At 41.6% G+C, this 16,754-nt stretch overlaps 1 protein-coding gene across 2 annotated transcripts; it reads left to right on the top strand.

Moving 5' to 3' along the window:
• Positions 1 to 3,852: 3,852 nt before the first annotated feature.
• On the top strand, positions 3,853 to 16,228 carry LOC113164865 (protein SON). Of its 2 annotated transcripts, none has more exons than XM_026364390.1 (20): positions 3,853 to 3,977; positions 4,639 to 4,851; positions 7,167 to 7,201; positions 7,698 to 7,897; positions 8,400 to 8,551; positions 9,395 to 9,615; positions 9,733 to 10,021; positions 10,571 to 10,764; positions 10,873 to 11,025; positions 11,230 to 11,405; positions 11,497 to 11,631; positions 11,820 to 11,906; positions 12,045 to 12,236; positions 12,961 to 13,071; positions 13,226 to 13,342; positions 13,696 to 13,843; positions 14,033 to 14,101; positions 14,866 to 14,981; positions 15,152 to 15,253; positions 15,489 to 16,228. In XM_026364390.1, the coding sequence occupies exons 1-20, from the start codon at positions 3,895 to 3,897 to the stop codon at positions 15,564 to 15,566; spliced, it is 2,871 nt and encodes a 956-aa protein (XP_026220175.1). In that variant the 5' UTR covers positions 3,853 to 3,894; the 3' UTR covers positions 15,567 to 16,228. The 2 variants fall into 2 exon arrangements, with proteins under 2 accessions (XP_026220175.1, XP_026220174.1); XM_026364389.1 differs by having other exon boundaries at positions 9,392 to 9,615.
• The last annotated feature ends 526 nt before the right edge of the window (positions 16,229 to 16,754 follow it).

Genomic DNA, 16,754 nt, shown 5'->3' with positions numbered 1-16,754 from the left:
TTCACTCAAAAAGAATATCTGTCCAGGTATCAGCCTTAGCAACCCACCAGAATCCACTTATATTGCATCACGGGTTTTCCATTGTTTGTTTCGAAGCATCTCATCCTCTCTGCATGTGTTCTAGTGGAATCCCAGTGTTTGGTGTGAGGTCCTCCGGGCTCCACATGGACACCTGAATGGTATTTCCACACTGCTCCCAGGCACTTGTTATTGAAGGGAAGCCCTGTTTAACGGGGTACACCTCATAAAGGAGGAGGTTGATCATTTCCTGTGGTTTAACTGAGTGTGTGTGGTGCAGAGGAGGGAGTCCACATTCTGGGGTTTCTCTCTAGCAACAAACCTGATGGAAGTTTGTGTACTGTCCAATAACATGTTAAAATGGTTGCACATGAAGAAACTGCTTCAGGTTATTATTTAATATGGAATTACAGGTAAGTTATCCAAGAGTTTTTGGCTGAAAACATTATTTTCCCTTGTGTTTCAGCTGCACAGGAAATACATTATACATCAATCAACAATCACTTGTGCCTGTTCTCTGAAACACATGTGAATGGAAAACCTCATTGAGCTTATACATCCATGCCACAGTACTCTGTCCCTGTCCAAAATCTTTGAAATCCGTGAGCCACGCTGTGACATGTTAAGCTTTGTCCGTGCTAAAGAAGGTGTGCAAAGCTCAGGCTCTCAGGTGTGCTGGGAGGTCAGTGTGGTGCGTGGTGTGTCTGACACACAAGACTTCACCCCTATATTGGTGTGTTCCAGGATGTCCCATCATTGCAGCGGGGGCATTTTGCTGGCATGGTTTGGGTCGAGTTGACTGGTGTTCACACTGTCTGACATCGTTTAGAAAGGCTTCAGAGATACAGCCAATCCAGGGTCCGGCTTCATCCCAGTCCAATGCCCATGACACCTGACTGGGTTACACTAGACACATCACACCTGAGCCCTCCTACTTGCCCATCCAATCATTTACTTTTTAACACACTTTATAACACTCTTTTCATCTTTCAATCAGACAAAGCAGACAGCAGGACATCAATGATAGCATACAGACTGAACTTCTAGTCTCTGCTTTCCTTTGAAAGAGAACTGGCTAAATCGTGGGACTATAATGAAATAGTTCAACACCAAGTCCTATCGTCTCCTGTCGTCTCCTCCTCAGTTGCAACAGAAGAGGCCCACCTTATTCTCTGTAGTCCCACCTACACTATAATTTCTGACTCTGCTAGTGTTAGTAAAAAGGCAGGGCAATCCATATATGACCACATATATATTATACTTATACTTATATATAAAACATATTTTGTTTGATATGAGTGTTAATGACTTCATAGAGATCTGTTTGACATTCATTAGCCTTGTCCTGTTGATTGGTGCCACATTAAATTCCAAAGAGGTTAAAAAAACTTTTGATACTCTGTCTACTCACACATTTACTTCACACCATTCAGTGGGGTATTTAGTTTAGGCTGCTAAAGTGAGCCCTTCTGCAGTATCAGGTCCTGTATCTAATGGGATACAGCCTCCGCCCATCCTACATTAACTGTATCTGGCTTACATTATTAGATCCTAGATTACTCTGCAAATGTCACGCCGAGCCTTCAGCTCATAGTGCGGGCAAGTAGAACTGCGCTCTGCCGCAAACAAGCCCATCTGTGTATCTGCTGATGTGTAGCTGCAGGTGTAAAACACAGGGCTTTTGCGTGCATTCTCCTCTGTGGATGTTTCCATCTCTAAACCCCAGGTAATATGACTTGCCATTAATAAATGATAAGCGTCACCATTTCTCATTCAAATTCATCATATGAAGAAGAATGGCATCAAAACCCAGATTTTAAAATGTCACCGAGTGTCATTTTTCTTTTAATCCTTTAATACTCCTTAAAAATGCACATGCAGCAGTGGCTGAAGTAAAAGTTAATTGTTTGGCACAGTGCTCTTCTGCCATCTAGTGTCAAAATGTATTGCCGGCACAGATGATGTCATACATCTGAGGACAAATGTCAGTCATCTTTTTCATTACGTTTAGAGACATCAAACAGAGTTTGGTTTGAACTGGAGCAGTAAAGCCAACAGGGAACAGTTTCGGATCCGACATCACACGGTTCAACACTGAGGTGAGGAAGCACAGTTGGTGCCGCAGCAACTGCAGACACGCCAGGTGTTTTCATGCATAACACAAGAAAATGCATGAAAATACTGGATTCAGACATGCTAAATGAACAAGATGAGTGGCACCATTGGTCCACAGTGATTCTGATGATTGCTCCTTTAAAAATTTATTTATCCTTAATATGTGATTTCCACTGTTTTTGTTAATAATGGGGCTGGATTAAAGGGAACATCAGAATCAGTTGTCAATATGTATGTACATTAAAACAGGGGTTTACTTGCTGCAACCATTAGTCCAGTTTACTCTGGCCGTCTGAGTTAAATAAATAAAGTGAACATCTTCCAAAGCTTTCTCACAAGTTTACTTAATATTAATAAATAAAGAGAGTGTTGAAAAGCACATGGGAAACAGAGGTTACGACCTTTCTGCTGAAACCCCATGAAACATGGAAGGTCTGGCAAAATGACAGCACTGCAGGTCTCAGCATTAGTGGCAGTGCAGACGCCAAAGTCACACACTTAGTTTACTTGTTCTATTTTACCCGTTCTGCTCCTCACTGACTAAACAAGGTCAGTGCATCAGTATATTCAGTCCATTAAAACCTGCAGGATGTTGTCACGTCTAGTTCAGGTGGAACCAAATAATGTCACAGGGATGTTATCAGCATTGATACAAATTTTTAACATGAAGCCTGAGCCCTAAAAGATGTCTGGGCTGTCAGAATCTAATGGAAATATGGTGCACCTGCATCATGGGAAATGTAGGATTTTACTGGAAATCCACTCACCCAACTGACTAACTGCAGGTTTGAATAGAATCAGTATTTTAATGTGCTTCTTAAATCTGTGTCTTGATGAAGGCATAATTCTAAACCAATGGAGTACCAGATTAAGTGACTCAAATTAAAAATACTATAAAGTATTGATCTTGACATGGCCGTTGGCTAATTTAATATTTTCAGAAAAACAAACCCACAACTGCAGAAAGGTAACACAGCAGTGGGCTATGGTTAATTCCAACACAAATTAACACACGCAGGATTGCCAGAGATTGCAAAGCTCTATACACTTGCTAGGCATCCATAAGCACAGTGGTCAACAGCATGCACCAGATCATTTCATCTCTATTTGTCTCTAGATGAACATCATCCCATTCAAATATTACCCCGAGTGGGAAATTAACCTTAATAAATGTGGTTACATGCAGACACATTTGGCACCTTTATATTCTGTGTAAATAAATTCCTAATTCTCACTATACAGCATCTTGGCATATAGCTACAATACAAGATATGTATAGTATATACTATACATACTAGACATACTATAGATACCAGATACTACAGAATATTACTGGGCACTATACATACATACACTACATGCACAGAATAATTACACATCCTGTACATTTTTACTTGTGAAGTCAAAGACTACATAAATTTGTTTAGATTGATGTTTTCTGCTATAAATAAAAAAAATGCAGACATAACTCATCCTTGTGTTTCTATGACTCTGTTTACCCTTGGTTACTGGTTTTGCTTGTTTAAAGACTTGTAAAAATATGACTTGTATTATCTATTGCTCTGTGTAGTTTCATTATTTTTATGTTATTTTCTGTTTGTGTGATTAATATATGTGAAATGACGAATTCATTATTCCATAGAAATGTATGCCTAAGTAAATATATCTACATGAATAAATAAGGGGGGAAACTATCATCCGGAACATCGCGGCCTACGCATCAGTTCCTACCCGGACCAGCTATGTGACGCACTCTAAAACATGGCGGCCAACATAGAGGAAATTTTTCAAGATTTTATATTGAATAAAATCAGAGAAATTGAAGATCAAAATGAAGACAAATCGTATGTTATTGTTTTTTATATTGGTTTTAGTGAACGTTAAATATAATTAGCGAATTAACGTCAGTGGGCGAACTGAACAAACGTGATAGTTTAGTAACTGCAGCGACCGGTTGCCAAATTGACCCAAACGTTACAGGCGAACTCAAGCTACATCTGTGCATATTTAAACATAGCAATGCAGCTAGCAGCGGTGATGTTAGCCGGGCTGGGGAGATGTAAATAAAAGCCTGGCTGAGAGCAGGCAGTCATGAATAAAGACAGCTGCTTGTTTATGTATTTGATGTGAAAAAGAGAGAGTGTACAGAGAGTTTTACTGGTTAGCTAGCTAAACTACAGTGTGCATGTACATTACATCTGGTCTGCTTTCATGGCGGTGCAGAATAAATGTCATCACGTCCGTTGTATAAATCAGATATTTTGACTTGGTAAATACTAGATCTAGCTTGGGAAACCCATGTTAGCTGTGAGCAGAGGCATCCAAATAAAGCCTTCTACAGGGGACAAGACTCTGAATGAACTTCCACATTCAAGCCCTCGTTTCCTGTTAGTGGAGATTTAACAAATGCCACCTGTGTGAAGCAGTTAGAAGAAGACATGCAACATGTAGACATGCACATGTAACATGTTTTTTCCGGCCTCAATGTGTGTGTTTTTCCATCAGTGCCAGTGAAAGAGTTGGAGCTAGTAGTGCAAAGGATGGAGCGGAGAAAGCCACATCAGAGAGAGAGAAGCCTGGCCGGGGCAGCAGTTCACAGAAAAAACACAAGAAGAAGAAAAAACACAAAAGCAAGAAGAAGAAGAAGAGAAACAAGGAGAAGGAGAGCAGCTCAGAGTCTGGGCCAGAGCTAGAGGGAGGAAGCAAACATCAGTCGAGGTGAAACTGCATGAATAGCTTCACTCCCAACTTGCCGTGTGATTGTGTTTCTCATAATTGTAGAAACTGTATATTGAAAAAGAAATCGTCAGTATATGATCAGTGGTGTGATCTACTGCTGCATTTTGAATCATCTAGAGAGATTTGATTGTGCATTCAGGCAGCCCTGTCAGTGGAGCACTGCAGTAGTCAGGACGAGAGATGACCTGCAAGTCCCAGCAAAAGGACCTGGGCAGAATACAGTGTTCAGAAAGAAGGGGTTTGTACTGAAAATCTTTATGGCTGAAAGATGGAGGAGATGTGGCCAGCAAAGCTTAGTTGGTCGTCAGTGATTCCTAGCAGAACTTCCTGTCCACAATTCTGAAAATGCCAAGTTGACGCTGATGCTGTATTGTCTGGAAGGTCCGACTCAGGAGACCAGAACTTCTCTGTTGATTGAGCTGAAGGTGTCTTTGATCAATGTGGAGATGTGAGAGAGACAGGAAGAGGTGTGTGACTGCACAAAGCCAGACTGGTTCAGGGTTTTTTTAATGGAAGAAGAGAGATAGAGTTTCAGGTAGTGACTGACTCTGATTTGCTGATACGTTATCACCGCCAGCAGATTAGTGTTATAGTGAGAAACCACTGGCTGGAATATGCACTATGTCTCCACATGTTGAGAATGCACAACATCCCCCCTTGGCCTATGTCGTCATGGCTGTGAAATGTTTCCTGTGCTGAAAGTACCCTGTTGTCACTGCTGTAGTCAAGTAGTGTACAAATCTGATGTACTTGATTATTTTCCCTTCATGGCACTACTACTCCTTTGCTTTTTAATTGGGACTATTTAGCTCTTAAAGTACATTTTCATACTCACATTCTTAGTTCCAGCTTTACAAATATGAGGGTTTGCTGCTTTTCCTGTTCCTAATTTCAATAATTAATATATATTAAAAAACGCCAACTATGAAGATTTTTTTAGAAACTGAACAATATATAAAGAGCATTCAAGAAAATCACCTGCAAACTGATCCTTAATGCAAAATAAAACTAGCTCCACTTCATTTTAGGACCAGATTGTGAAGTAGGTAGTGGGAGATTCTTGTTAGATGTACACTAGGTTGAAGTGATCTAGGTGCTAATTCAGTGTTTGTGTCACTGTAGAACCACTTTTCCTGCCTGACACCTGTTTTTCTCTGTGAATATCAAGCCAGGGATGGATTGTGTCAGGAACTGTTAAATAGCGCCCTCTGCTGACCGACTGCTTCAGATTGCATTTGAATGGCTGAATTAAATCTGCCAAAAACAAGTGGTTTTATTAATTAATAATAAACAATTGCGCTGTGAAAACTGATCATATTGAAACTGGCTGTGGTGGAATGAGTGTAGCTCAGTTTGGTATAGTCATGGAGGTTTGGCATGGGAAAGTGCTTTCACCGCTGCTACTTCATACAGTAGATGCTGTGTAATGAAAACTGATAACCAGGACAGTATAATGAGAACTGAAGCAACAGTAGATTATGAAGAAATGTCTTGTCATAAGATTATAGAATGTTATACAATGTGCATAAGCTAACTGTTGTAATAAGTGACTCGTTTCTATTGTGGTGAAGTTGATTTGTAAAATCTTGCTACATGTTTTTTGTGCTTGTGATGAAAAGAATTTTTGCTATAATTTTGTTCAGTTAAGTGGTTACTCATTTCATTTCATGTCCCTTCATTGTTTGCATACTTACGTTAGTTATCTCATTTAGTTTTCTAATTTGTTTTGGAGGTTAGGGTTTGTGTTTTGATATGAGATGACGAGGATGAAACTATTTCCCACCTAATTACCTCCTTAATTATTTCCCAGAGTGCTGTTGGAGAGGTAATTGAAGAATTATTCACTCCTCCCTGATACAACTGTAAATGTGCGAATGCTTAAGCAATGATGTATAGAAGCACGACCTGAGGTAGGATACGGATGATTCAGTCTTTAGGGTAATAGACTCTCATGTCGAGGATATCTGTAACAGGATATTCACAGAGTTTGTAAAAGTGGCAGATGTAGGGGTAAAGTGTGAGCGTTGTGCCTACTATCACCAAGACGGAGGCCATCATTTCCTATATTGTTTATTTTGACATCTTAAATGCTGTGAAGATCCAGTAGTCGTCTAATAGTTTTTGAGCCTGGAGATTAAACCTGCCTGAGTTCCCTTGGCATTATGGGCCTCACAGCACACAGCTACATGTATGCAAGTTATGGCTGGTGTGGGTCTATTTTTAAATCTTCCTGTGTTAGTGGACCAAACCACTTTTCACATGTGCCTAACTCAGCTTTTCTCTTTGCTTCACAGAAGAGGCACGCCAACAGAGGTGAAAGAGGAGCAAGGTAAGTCTCTTTCTTCTTCATCACAGCGATGGTAGAAACACTCAAGTCATTTTGTTGTGTTTTATGCATAAAAAAAAACAGTTAGCACAACAGGTGACCATTAGTGGTGTCTGATAATATTCATACACTAAAGTATTGCAGTAATATGTTTTGTGACACTGTGTCAGCCCTCGAGCACCATGTCACATTTTAATTAATAATGTACACACAAAGTTACTGGTTGTGTTGGGCTTAAACTTCTGACCACTAGATGGCAGTATTCCCTTAAAAATTTAGATTTTATACAAATGGTGGCAATATGTTTATGACAGTTATCCTAAAATAAGATTTTTCAACCTGCAATATACTACCTTACTTTCAGTATTATTCACAATTTCGAATCTTTAACCCTTTGTCACGACGTATCGTGTCACTAGATTGTAAAGAGATTACCCCAATCGACCCTGTTGAGTAAAGCATGTTGTCCTAGCACTGATCTGCTCAACTGTTTGTCCAGGTAGGGATAAGGAAAGCAAGTCCAAATGCCACAAGCGGCGCTCAACCGAAAAGAGGAAAAAGAAGAAGACATGGAGGAAAGATGACGAGTGCTCGTCAGAATCTGACTCAGAGTACGTGTCAAAGCAGAAGGAGGGCAAACGCGGTCAAAGCTTTTCACCAAGGAGACGAGAGGAGCTGCCAGACATCATCCCAAAACAGGTATAAACACCAGAGCACACACTTTTAAAACATCAAGACTTGCTGTCTGGATAATGTTGACGTACAGATCCTTTTAAAAGCTTGCGTGGAGTCGGGCTTCCTTCTAAATTTCGGAGAGCTCAGATTTCCAGGGGGTTGCTATAGATTGCCTAACAGCTACTGTTGGTGCAGCCTTGACTGTCACTCAACATAAATCACACCGCTGAGAGACCATCACTGTGCTGAAATCTGACTCCAGTCCTAGTTTCTCAGTAGCATCACATCATCCAAATAATACGACAGCTTCAACGTTAATAAGTGACAGTAATAACTATAGACATACAGTCATTTTAATCTGTGCTTTTAATACAGTAGAGCACCACCTCCAGGTGCAATCTTAGGAAAGAAATACATATATTTCAAACCCATACAAATAGAATTTGTGCTAAGTTTAGATTATGATATGAAGAAGTGAACTATTGTGATGCTCAAGGGCATTAAAGACGTAAATTCTCCCTGACAGGACAGCTCCAACAAAGGAAGAGGAGACGAGGAAAGACGTGGCAGCAGGAGTTGTCGTTCCCGGTCGCGCTCACAGTCACATTCCCATTCTCATTCTCACTCATCGTCAATAAGGACGAGGTCTCGCTCACGGTCGCGCAGGACGAGGTCCAGGTATGAAAGGAAACCATTGACTGGTTGATTCTTCACAGAAATAGGAAGCATTAGAGTTGGATTTGTTTCATTTAAAGTGTTGAGGTATGAATACGATTCTCCACATATTCTAAAAGTACGGCCAAATCTGTGTTCCCCAGCATTAAGGTGTAAGCAAACATACTGAAAGAAAAGCAAACAAACACAGTTTGTATAAAGTGACACGGCAGACTCAGTCGTTGTTTGGAGCCAAAATAAAATATAACACAGAAAAAAGAAAAGTGACAAGTGAGTGTGAACAAGTGCAACAGCTGTGATTCTCTGCAGCATTGAGCTACAACTAAGCAAGAAAAAAACAGGATTGATAGATGAAGTAAGAATAATCCTTAAATAATCCTGACTGTACTGATAACCTGACATTTGATGTGGATCTTAACACTGTAACAGACTTATCTGCATGTTGGCTCATTCACTAACTGCCTTTTGCAAGTGCTTAAGTTGTCATCCATGCGGAGACAAGACCCTTTCACTCAGTTGGAGGGCTTTTATGAGTAACACCAGCTGTTGATAACTACATTTTAGCCCACGGCTGCTGTGGGTTCACATGTTTTTAGTTGCAGTCAGATCAACACAGTAGTGCACAGTAACGGATATCACAACAGTAAACGGGAAACTTTCCTTTCCTATCCATATTCCCCGGTGTCTGTTACATAGTCCCTGTCCCAACATTTTGCATCCATGTGAAAAATGCTTTGTGAGCTCATAAATGCACAAAATGGCTAAATGTAACTGCTTATATGGAACATAAACAATCCTGCCTTTCTCATTGGGATGCTGCTTTATCCTCCTCTGATGTGATAGAAGCTCCTCACGGAAACGAGAAGCTTTGGAGGAATCCAAACAGTCCACTCAAGGTACTTTGAAAAGCCCTCAGCCACCTCAGCTGGCTTCCACTTCTGCTGGAGGAAACCTCAAAGCTGACAAGTCAATAGAGTCACGCACAGCAGAGCTGCAGAGCTCAGACCAGCACAGAGAGCCAGCAGAGAAGGAAGAGGAGAAAGCAGAGGACACAACACATAAACTAGGTTGGAGCAGATCATCACCAAACGACTTCATGCTTAACAAAGTGTAATGTGGATGCATGTAGATTTTCCATTTTTCATTGTCTGTCTCAGTAATGTCTTTATGGTCTAATGCTAAAGCTGCAGGTTGTACCACATGCCAGTCCATGCTGAACCAGTCCACATCTACTGAAGCCAATCAGACCACCGAGTCCAGCTCTCCTCAGCCGAGAACATCAGAAAACCCCAGTTCCTCAGCCGCCAGTGTTAAATCACCAGCAAAGAAGAAGAGAAAAGCATCCAAGTCGCCACAGAGGAGCAAAGAAAGAAGGTCGTCAAAGAAGCACAAAAGGTCCAAGTCACCATATAGGAGCCCCAGAAGGCGATCCAGATCCAGGAGCCAGTCGAGGAAAAAGAGATCCCGGTCTAGGTAGGGCTTTACTTTCAGTGGAGATGTCTCATTGTAGTTAAATAAGTCAATATTTTTAGCATTTTTTCTCTTATCATTCCTGCTCTTGGTCTACGTGGCCTGTACACTGAGCTTTGCTCTGGTTCTGGAAAGACTGGTATAATCCACTGAGTCCTTGACTCGCAGACGATTTGTATACAGTTCAATCAGTGAAACGAGAATAAAGATGTGGTTTAGAGAGCGAGAACAAGAGATCTCACTCAGAAGTTGTTGATTAGCTTGTAGTTGGAAAGAGTTACAGCGTAATGTCAGAGTTTAGATATTCATCAGTCCACAGTTAGACAAGCTGTCAATAAATGGTGATGGTTTGCTTCTGTGACTACTCTCCATTAAAGTGGGCACTATTTGATACAGGGCTCTACATTCATGGAATCTCTCCACTAAAGCTTAAAGGTTTCAATTATGGATTTGGAATTAAAACAAATTCGAAGGTAAATAACTCATCCCAACTGCTTCACACTTCTGCTGCCAACAAAACTGCAAATAAATTCAACAACTGCATCTGTGCAGGTCAGGGGTTCGGAGGTCACGGAGGACGCGCTCGCGGTCCGCATCTCAGGGCCGGAGGAGGACCACATACAGCCAGAGGGACCGCTGGAAACGAGAGCCGAGTCACTCCCCTGTACTCATCCTGCGCAAAAATAGGTCCCCCACCAGAAAACACTGCAGTACGAGCAACAGCCCTAAACGCATCAGTGAACTGGGTAAGATAGTGTGACGTATGAGAGGTTTCTGGATGTTACTTTACCTGTACTCCTTAAAAAAATATAATTAAACATAATTACTTTCACATGCTCTTTGTGTTTTCTCAGATAAAGAGCAGTTGCTGGAAATTGCTAAAGCCAACGCTGCTGCCATGTGTGCCAAAGCAGGTATGCCCATACCTGCCAGCCTGAGGTCCACGATGCTTCCTTTATCTCTGCCAAGTATGGCCATGAACGCTGCAATGGCCAGCATGACCGCTGGTATGATTCCAGTCCTGTCTTCTCCATACATGATATATTTTCTGGAGTGTATTGTCATTATTAAGGAAGTCTGAAGCCTTATATACATTTTAACACTCTGTATTACCATCTGGATATTTTCAGAAGATACTCTAGTTTAGCCTCATTGATTTAATGGATTTGGTGGAATAGTTTTTTCTCTCTGTATCTATGCCCTCTTTACAGCCACAATGACAGCAGCCTTGTCTAACATGGGCACTCTGTCTTCACTGCTCCCACTGCCTTCCATTACCAACAAGCCACCCGCTGCTCCTGCCCAGCCCAACGTTGCTGCTTTGGAGGAACTGAAGAGGAAAGTAGCGAAACAGGCCAACAGCATCAGCATTAAGGAGTTTACTGATGTAAGAGTACTCTAACTCGGCTCTAGTATTCAGCTGGCTCTGTACTAAAATAATCCTCTAACATCATCATCTGACACTTATGTATTTGTAGAAATGCAAGATGATTGTGGACAGTCAAGGAGAGCTACCGGTGGCAGTGCCTCATGTGTCAGATGAAGAGGATGATGGGAAACCCTTTGGAGGAGCAGCTCTTAAAGAGCAAAAGACCATCAGCTTCAGCATCAATGTAAAACTCTTAGAAGTTTACATGTTACTGTGAATGAAGGTGTAGCTCAGCCAGCACTAATAGTGATAATGACAACGACATATTTTATTGATCCCCTTGGTAAAAATGTGGTTGGACAGCTGCCAGACACTACATATTGATGCTACTGTGGGGTTTTGCGTGCTCTTACTCTCCTTTTTCCCTTCCAGAATACTTCAGTTCGTCCAGCGGTGCGTAGTGATGCAGGCATGGCCAAGGAGTTTCCCGTGTCCTCTGGATGCCAACATCGTAAAAAGGTCACCGGCACCATTGTTTTAAAAATCTTGTAAACTCTGTGCAGTGAAAAGAATTTTAGATTTAAAAATATGAATGTACAGCTATTTGATATTCGCAGTAAATTGATGGTGAGAAATATGATGTGTTATCTTATCCAGGAGGGCGAGGCACTGGGTGCCTACGGTGAATGGGTTCCAGTTGACAAAACAGCAGAGAAGCCTGCGGCCAGCTCCAAGGTTTCTCTGACCACAGCTGCCACCTCCTCATCAGGGGAGACATCGACAGAGGTTATGGAGCAGCCAGCGTTTGTGGCAGATAATGACAGTGTTTTTCCTGATCCCCCACTGCAGGTGAGACATCTGACAGTATTGTGTTTATAGTGTGTATGAAGTGGTGAATAAAGGTACGTGGCTCCTTTTATTGGAATAACACAAGTTTATTAGAAAACCTGCAGCTGCTTCTAGATCACCACAGTTTTATACCAGAAGAAACACCAGATTTAATTTTGGCTCTGACTTCCAAAAGGCAGATTCTGTTTTTCTGAAGCCATTCTGTTGTGTATTTTGGATCATTGTTCTGTTGTATCACTCAACTTCTACAGAGTTTCAGCTGACATTCAGACATTCTCACATTATCCTGAAGAATGTTTTGATACACTTGGTAATTCATTCATTCAATCACTGCAAGCTGGCCAGACCCTGATGCAGCAAAGCAGGCCCAAATCATGATATTATCACTTTACAATTGTGATGATGTTTTCATGATGATATGCAGTGACCTTTTTACACCAAATGTAATGCTGTGTGTTCTTTCCAAATAGTTCAGTGTAATACTGCTGTGCAGTGTCAATGTGCTCTTTGGTAAACTTTATTAATGTAGAAAACACAAAAATTCCAAAGGGTTCACATACTTTGTCTTGCCATGGCATGTTCTTGCAATGCCATATCTTCTGTTTGAAAACCACGTGTTCATTATCTAAGCCCTGTTAAAATTTAAATATCCACTATTGCGCCTGCTTTGCATGATGCACATTTTTACAAGTTCTGTCTCTCTGTGTCTCTCTCCTTCATGCAGCCGGTAGATATCTCTCAGGCTGTGACTGAGAGGATCAAAGCTCAGAGGAGATTGGCAGAAAACCCCTATGATGTCAGTGCCATCTGCATGCTCAGCCGGGCACAGGAGCAGGTATAACACACATACTCTATCCTATTAAAATTATTAGTGGAATGCCCATAAGTTAACATGACTGCATGCACACAGTAATGACACAATGATTCCAAGCTGCCTACGCGATTAGATTATTGCTGTCTGACCTAATAGAAATATCCTGTTTTGATAGGTGGATGCGTGGGCCCAGTCCAACACAGTCCCTGGTCTCTTCACTGGTTCAACTGGAGCCCAGGTCCTCAGCTCAGAGGAGCTGTCCAGCAGTGGACCTCAAGCATGGCTGAAGAAAGTAAGATACTGATAGGTGCCGGCAAATGTGCATAAGCGTTAATGTAATGTCTGCCTGGGCAGGACTATAGTATAACAGCTGATATGGGGGACAGCTGTAGACCCTGCATTATTCTGGCAATGGAGGATGTAAAACCCCAGCCGGGAGCCAGTATAGAGAAAGGAAAACACGTGGGGATGTTGAAGAGCAGATAATCCAAATTCTTAACATTACATTTGAATAAGTGAAATAAATCTGAGGTCTTTATGTTATTATGGTCTTATTGTTATGCTGTTAAATCACATCAAGTCTTGTTAAATCTCTGTCACTTACTGTTTATTAAGTCACACTTACTTTTTCTCTCACTCTATTAGGACCAGTTCCTCAGGGCAGCTCCAGTATCAGGGGGAGTCGGGGAGTTCCTGATGAGAAAGATGGGCTGGAAGACTGGAGAGGGCCTGGGAAGGAACCGCGAGGGGACCATCGAGCCGATCATTATTGACTTCAAGGTCGACCGCAAAGGTCTGAGCCCACAAAATGCTCGACAAACAGCTTAGTCGCACTGATGTGTCGGATAAAGAACGGGAACAGTGGAACCAATTTTTTATCAGTGCAAAGAACATTCGTCCCGGAGTGTTGTGGAGCGTCATTACTACTGTTCAGGCACATGGTTTAGTGGCAGGTGTGATGATGTTACTGTGTGTGTTTTAGGACTAGTTGCTGAAGGAGAGAAGCCACAGAAGCAGACAGCCGGACTGGTGGTAACCAAGGATCTAATGGGTAACATCCACAGCAAACACAGTCACACCATTTTCTAACCTGCACAAGATAATCACTTCCTAAAACTGTTGTCCTTGTTCTGTTTTTTCCTTTTCAAAAAAAATGACAAAATGCCCTGATGTCCCTGCTTTAAAAAAGAAAGACCTTCTCCTCAGTAATGTCCTCACTCTGTAGATTTTTTTGGTATCACCAAGAAACAATTCACTGGGGAATCGATGAGTGTGTAAGAGAGTGTGAGTGTGTGTGTGTGTGTGTGTGTGTGTGTGTGTGTGTGTGTGTGTGTGTGTGTGTGTGTGTGTGTGTGTGTGTGTGTGAGAGTGTGAGAGTGTGTGTGTGTGTGTGTGTGTGTGTGTGTGTGTGTGTGTGTGTGTGTGTGTGTGTGTGTGTGTGAGTGTGTGTGTGTAGGCAAGAATGGCACCTGTAACCATGGTAATTTTACAAGAAGCTGCGAACAGCTCAAGCCTCAAAAGAAAAAAAAAGAGTGCAGGACACACTGAAAATAAAATGTACACTCAAGAAAATGTATGAAAAGTAAAACGTTTTGATTGAATAAATCTAGATCTAAAAACACTTTTAAAAGTGACAAAAGAATAAACAGATGCAAAGACAAAGCAGATTTTATAACATCAAACTGATGAGAAATCCCGTGCAGACATTCTTAATGTTGTAAATGAATGCAGCAGCAAACATTAGTGCTGTGCTCCAGTGTCACGTTATGTTTGCTAATGCCCTTCCATCTCTTTCTGCCCTTTGTCTGTGCACAGGCAAACACCCGGTGTCTGCTCTCATTGAGTTGTGCAACAAGAGGCGGATAATGCAGCCAGACTTTGTCATGGTTCATCACAGCGGCCCTGATCACCGCAAGAATTTCCTCTTCAAGGTGAGTCATCGGGATTTTTTTGTGTCTCCTGCTTTGTTTAACACATTCTCAAAGCTTAGTTTTCCTTAACGCATGTTGTTTAAAAACTGGAACAGCACTTCATTCACATGCTCTTTCTATTTGTGTAGATCTTCTTTCTTTCTTTCATCAATGTGCTGAATTGATTCCAGGTCACAGTGAACGGCGTTGACTACCAACCTCAGACAGCGAGTCCCAATAAGAAACACGCTAAGGCCATGGCAGCTACAGTTGCTCTGCAGGCTCTGGGAGAGGTAGTGTTAAACATGAGAACACAAGCAGTTTGTCTCATACAGAAGGGATAACACACAGGATGATTGTATTCGACCTACTAATTTAATCTGTAGACACACATACATACATATAGGTATTATTTTATTTATATATCAAGGTTGGCCTTGGTCAATAAAACTACTGGACGACTGAGCTCTTTCCAATACTAAAATCTATGATTAATCCCATTCGTATTGTGTTTTGTTTTGTTTCCAGGTTCCTGTCGATGGACCAGGACTCTACACTGGCCCCGTCTTTACTGCTGCTTCTACCGGGCCCCTGTTCTCTACATAGACACACACACAGCTGGAAGACTCTACATGTACTCTGACGTCAGCTGTGGGACACAGATAGAAAATGTCTTTTGTCCCATCAAATAACCACTACACGGAGGCAGATTATTTTTATCCACTGAACTGAGTGGAACAACAAACCTGACAGGACACACAACCGTGGGAACGATGAAGAACATCTTTGACTCAAAGCTACTAGTGACCAATTTTATACCTGCAAAACCACACTTTTATTATTGTTATTATTATTATAATAATTATTTGGTTCGTTGTGTTGATGACATGTTGGCATATCTCTTTTTGCCAGGTTTTTAGGGTTGGGAACGAGCTCATCCTATATTAAAAGTGAATGGCATGTATGTACAGTACAGTGACCTGTGTGATATAGTAGCATTTCAGTGTGATATATACAGTATTAGCTGACCAATGCTTTAGTCTTACTATAGACCGGACTTGATTTTCTCTGCATAGATGTATGTTTTGGCACAGAAGAGTGAAGCTAAGCTGGTCTGGCAAATGAAAAGTTACATCAGTAAATGATTGTGTCTTGTTGGTTAACAACTTTTCTCTTGGTCCTAATCTAACATTTTTGACTTCTAACGACATATTTCCTGTACAAGAGGCCATTCTTAAATGTGTAAACACAAAATAAAGATTCTATTTATGGTACGTATCAGAGCGGTCGACATTATGTCTCCTGCTAACGGAATTGGAGTGTCTTTAGGAACGTCTCCAACCGTCCGCTGGTCCACAGGAGGACAAAATGTGGAGGTCTCCTTGTCCTCTGCCCCGGCACACAAGAACCATAACCGACCAGCAGGAGTCACCATTTCTCAAGCAACCTGCAAACGCTGCACCCAGTCAAGCCGGGAGTGCTGCCGCTGAGCACTGAAGCAAGGCATCTGCATATGCTTATTCCCTGTTGCCGCTGAGACTACAGCTTGTCTAAAGGCATCGTTTGCTCCTCTGTGTCGACAGCTAAGCTGATAAGTTCCCACACTTTATGCTCAGGTGCATAAAAAAGAGGAGCAACAAACACTACAGCGATCAGAAAAGCTCATCACTACACAAGTAGCGACAGACAGGATCAGACAGGGGCCTGGGGAATAACAAGGGACTGGTTTGGAGAAGAGAAGAACCCCTAATGAGGGAATATGCATTTTAAATTGACTGTGATGGGAAGAAATCT

This window comes from Anabas testudineus, chromosome 2 (genome assembly GCF_900324465.2).
Source record: "Anabas testudineus chromosome 2, fAnaTes1.2, whole genome shotgun sequence".
In the NCBI taxonomy this organism is placed as follows: domain Eukaryota; kingdom Metazoa; phylum Chordata; class Actinopteri; order Anabantiformes; family Anabantidae; genus Anabas; species Anabas testudineus.
The sequence above is the reverse complement of the archived record's forward strand: the minus strand, read 5'-3'. Positions and strand labels throughout refer to the sequence as shown.

What these genes read in the sequence shown, in the direction of transcription:
- LOC113164865 (XM_026364389.1), top strand. Translation starts at nt 3,895, where the DNA reads ATGGCGGCCAACATAGAGGAAATTTTTCAAGATTTTATATTGAATAAA. An exon ending in AGAGGTGAAAGAGGAGCAAG is followed by an intron (nt 7,202 to 7,697) that starts GTAAGTCTCTTT and finishes CTGTTTGTCCAG; the next exon opens with GTAGGGATAAGGAAAGCAAG. An exon ending in CTCAAGCATGGCTGAAGAAA is followed by an intron (nt 13,343 to 13,695) that starts GTAAGATACTGA and finishes TCACTCTATTAG; the next exon opens with GACCAGTTCCTCAGGGCAGC.